The sequence below is a fragment of the Phalaenopsis equestris genome, unplaced genomic scaffold (assembly GCF_001263595.1).
Source record: "Phalaenopsis equestris unplaced genomic scaffold, ASM126359v1 Scaffold000123, whole genome shotgun sequence".
Classification (NCBI taxonomy): domain Eukaryota; kingdom Viridiplantae; phylum Streptophyta; class Magnoliopsida; order Asparagales; family Orchidaceae; genus Phalaenopsis; species Phalaenopsis equestris.
In genome coordinates, this window is record NW_018164565.1 from 402549 (window position 1) to 404603 (window position 2055).

At 40.5% G+C, this 2055-nt stretch overlaps 1 protein-coding gene across 1 annotated transcript; it reads right to left on the reverse strand.

The window, feature by feature from the left end:
- Positions 1-1269: 1269 nt before the first annotated feature.
- Positions 1270-2055, reverse strand: LOC110021188 (monothiol glutaredoxin-S3-like). The gene is given in 2 exon segments (XM_020719592.1): positions 1270-1626; positions 1628-2055. Coding segments are annotated over 2 exon segments (441 nt in total). The 5' UTR covers positions 1952-2055; the 3' UTR covers positions 1270-1509.

Below are 2055 nucleotides of genomic sequence, written 5' to 3' on the forward strand. Positions count from 1 at the left end.
TCTTTATCATATCATTCAAATCTTATGTATCTACAGATCTAAAACATTTATACCGCTAAATCTTTCATATCACATGAAAAGTACAATTATCTTAAAAAATGAATATATCATTTCATTTCATGTATCTAAAAATTGATGTTTGATGTTAGATATATAAATACATCAAAATTGACTGATATATAAGTAAATCTTCGTTTTTCTTAAATGCTCATTTCCCATTTTTCTCCCAAGCATTACAAACACAAGAATAACAATAGTTTTAAGTGTACCTTTAGTGGATGCATTAATGGAGTAGTTCTTTTTTTTTAGTACAGGATATTAAATTTATTAATCTCATCAAACGAGAGCTTAGTTTGAAGGCGCAATTAATTCACAATTAATCATGCGGTCAGTCATCTCCATGGCCAGGATCTCCTCTTCCTCGTCAAAGCTCTTCCATCCTCCACCACACCTTTTCATCTTCCAAACTACCACCTCGCCTTTGTGCTCTGCCAAGATTTCACTGTCGTTTGGTGAAAGAGGCAGAGAGGCAAGCGTAATGTAAGGGTGCAAAGTAATATTTTGAGGAAGGGGCAAAAGAAGGAAGTGTCATTTTCATTAGTTTAAACTCCTAAATTCAAGGCCCTGCTTTCAACCAACAAGTTTGGTTTTATGGATTAATCAGATTTATAAGGAGAATTGATCGGTCTTAATATGTTGCTCCCTACTCTATTTTTTATGTTCGGCTCGCATATGAAGTAAATTGGTATCATGGATAATATCGAATCAAACAACAAAATAAAATAAATTCCGATGTTAAATTAAGATGATGACAAAGATACGCAAACATTTTCAAGAAAAAACATTAATAATCGACAAATAATATATGAAAAAATCTATATAAGAATTAAAATCATATGAATTACTGATAAGATGGACTAAACGTCTGTTTGGGATAGCTGAAGCTTATTGAATAATCCGTTGATAAGTGGATTAAAAATAATCTGTTGATAAGCTAGATGCGGTGACTATTACAATTTTTTATTTTTTTAGAAAAATCAGACACCTACCAGAAGTGCAGTGTGAAAACGCTGTTTTCAGCATTTTGAAAACGCATAATCTATCAAAACGCAGTTTACCCAAACCCAAATAGGTCAGGTGCGTTATCAAAACGCTACTGCACAAATAAGCCGCCCCAAATGAACCCTAATAAGAACTTCTCTCAAAAATAAATAAATAAAAGCACTCAAATTCAGTTGGAAGTCCAATATAAATTTGACATGTAAATTATTTTGGTGATTTCCGTCATAACAATTTGCAAACACTCAAATTGAAATTTAAGGAGGAAAAATCCATGACTCCCCGAGTCAATACCAAACAAAATTTGCGTGTATTTCCCGATTCACATTCACAATTTCCAAACCAAATGCGTCTAAACACGAAAAAATTACAAAAATATCCCATCTCGTTGGCCCACCATTGAAAACTACAGGAACAAAAAAAAGGGTAAATTACATCCGCCGAAACCAATCAAAGCCAAAGGGCCCCGGCGTCCCTCAAGATAGGCACCAGCTCGCCGGAGATATGAACCGCCATCAGCCGGTCCAACCCCCCCACCAGACTCCCCCCACTAAAAACCGCCGGCAGCAGGATCTTCTGCTGGGCCCCCTCCCCATCCTCCGCCGCCGCCGCCGTCAGCGATTTGTCCGGCCACCGCTGCCGCCTCCTCGTCGTCGCCAACCTCGCAGACCGTGGGGTTCACCCCTTGCCCCTGCAACAGCCGCCTCACCACGTGTACCATGCAGCACCCCCGCATGCCCAACACCACCACTGGGTTCTCGGCGACCGCTTTGGATAGCATGCCGGCTTTGAAGTCGGCGGCGGGAGTCGCCGGAGACTGCGGTGCACCGGCGGCGGGTGAGGGTGGTGGGACCCGACGTTTTGCAGGGGTGTAGGGGAGTGTTTTTTGCATGTTTGGAGAAGGAAGGGAGAGAAAAAGAAGGGAGTTTTGGAATTGTTTTTCTTGGAATTGAGGGGGTAGTGGGAAGAAGAGATAGACGGTGTGGGGAAGAATAA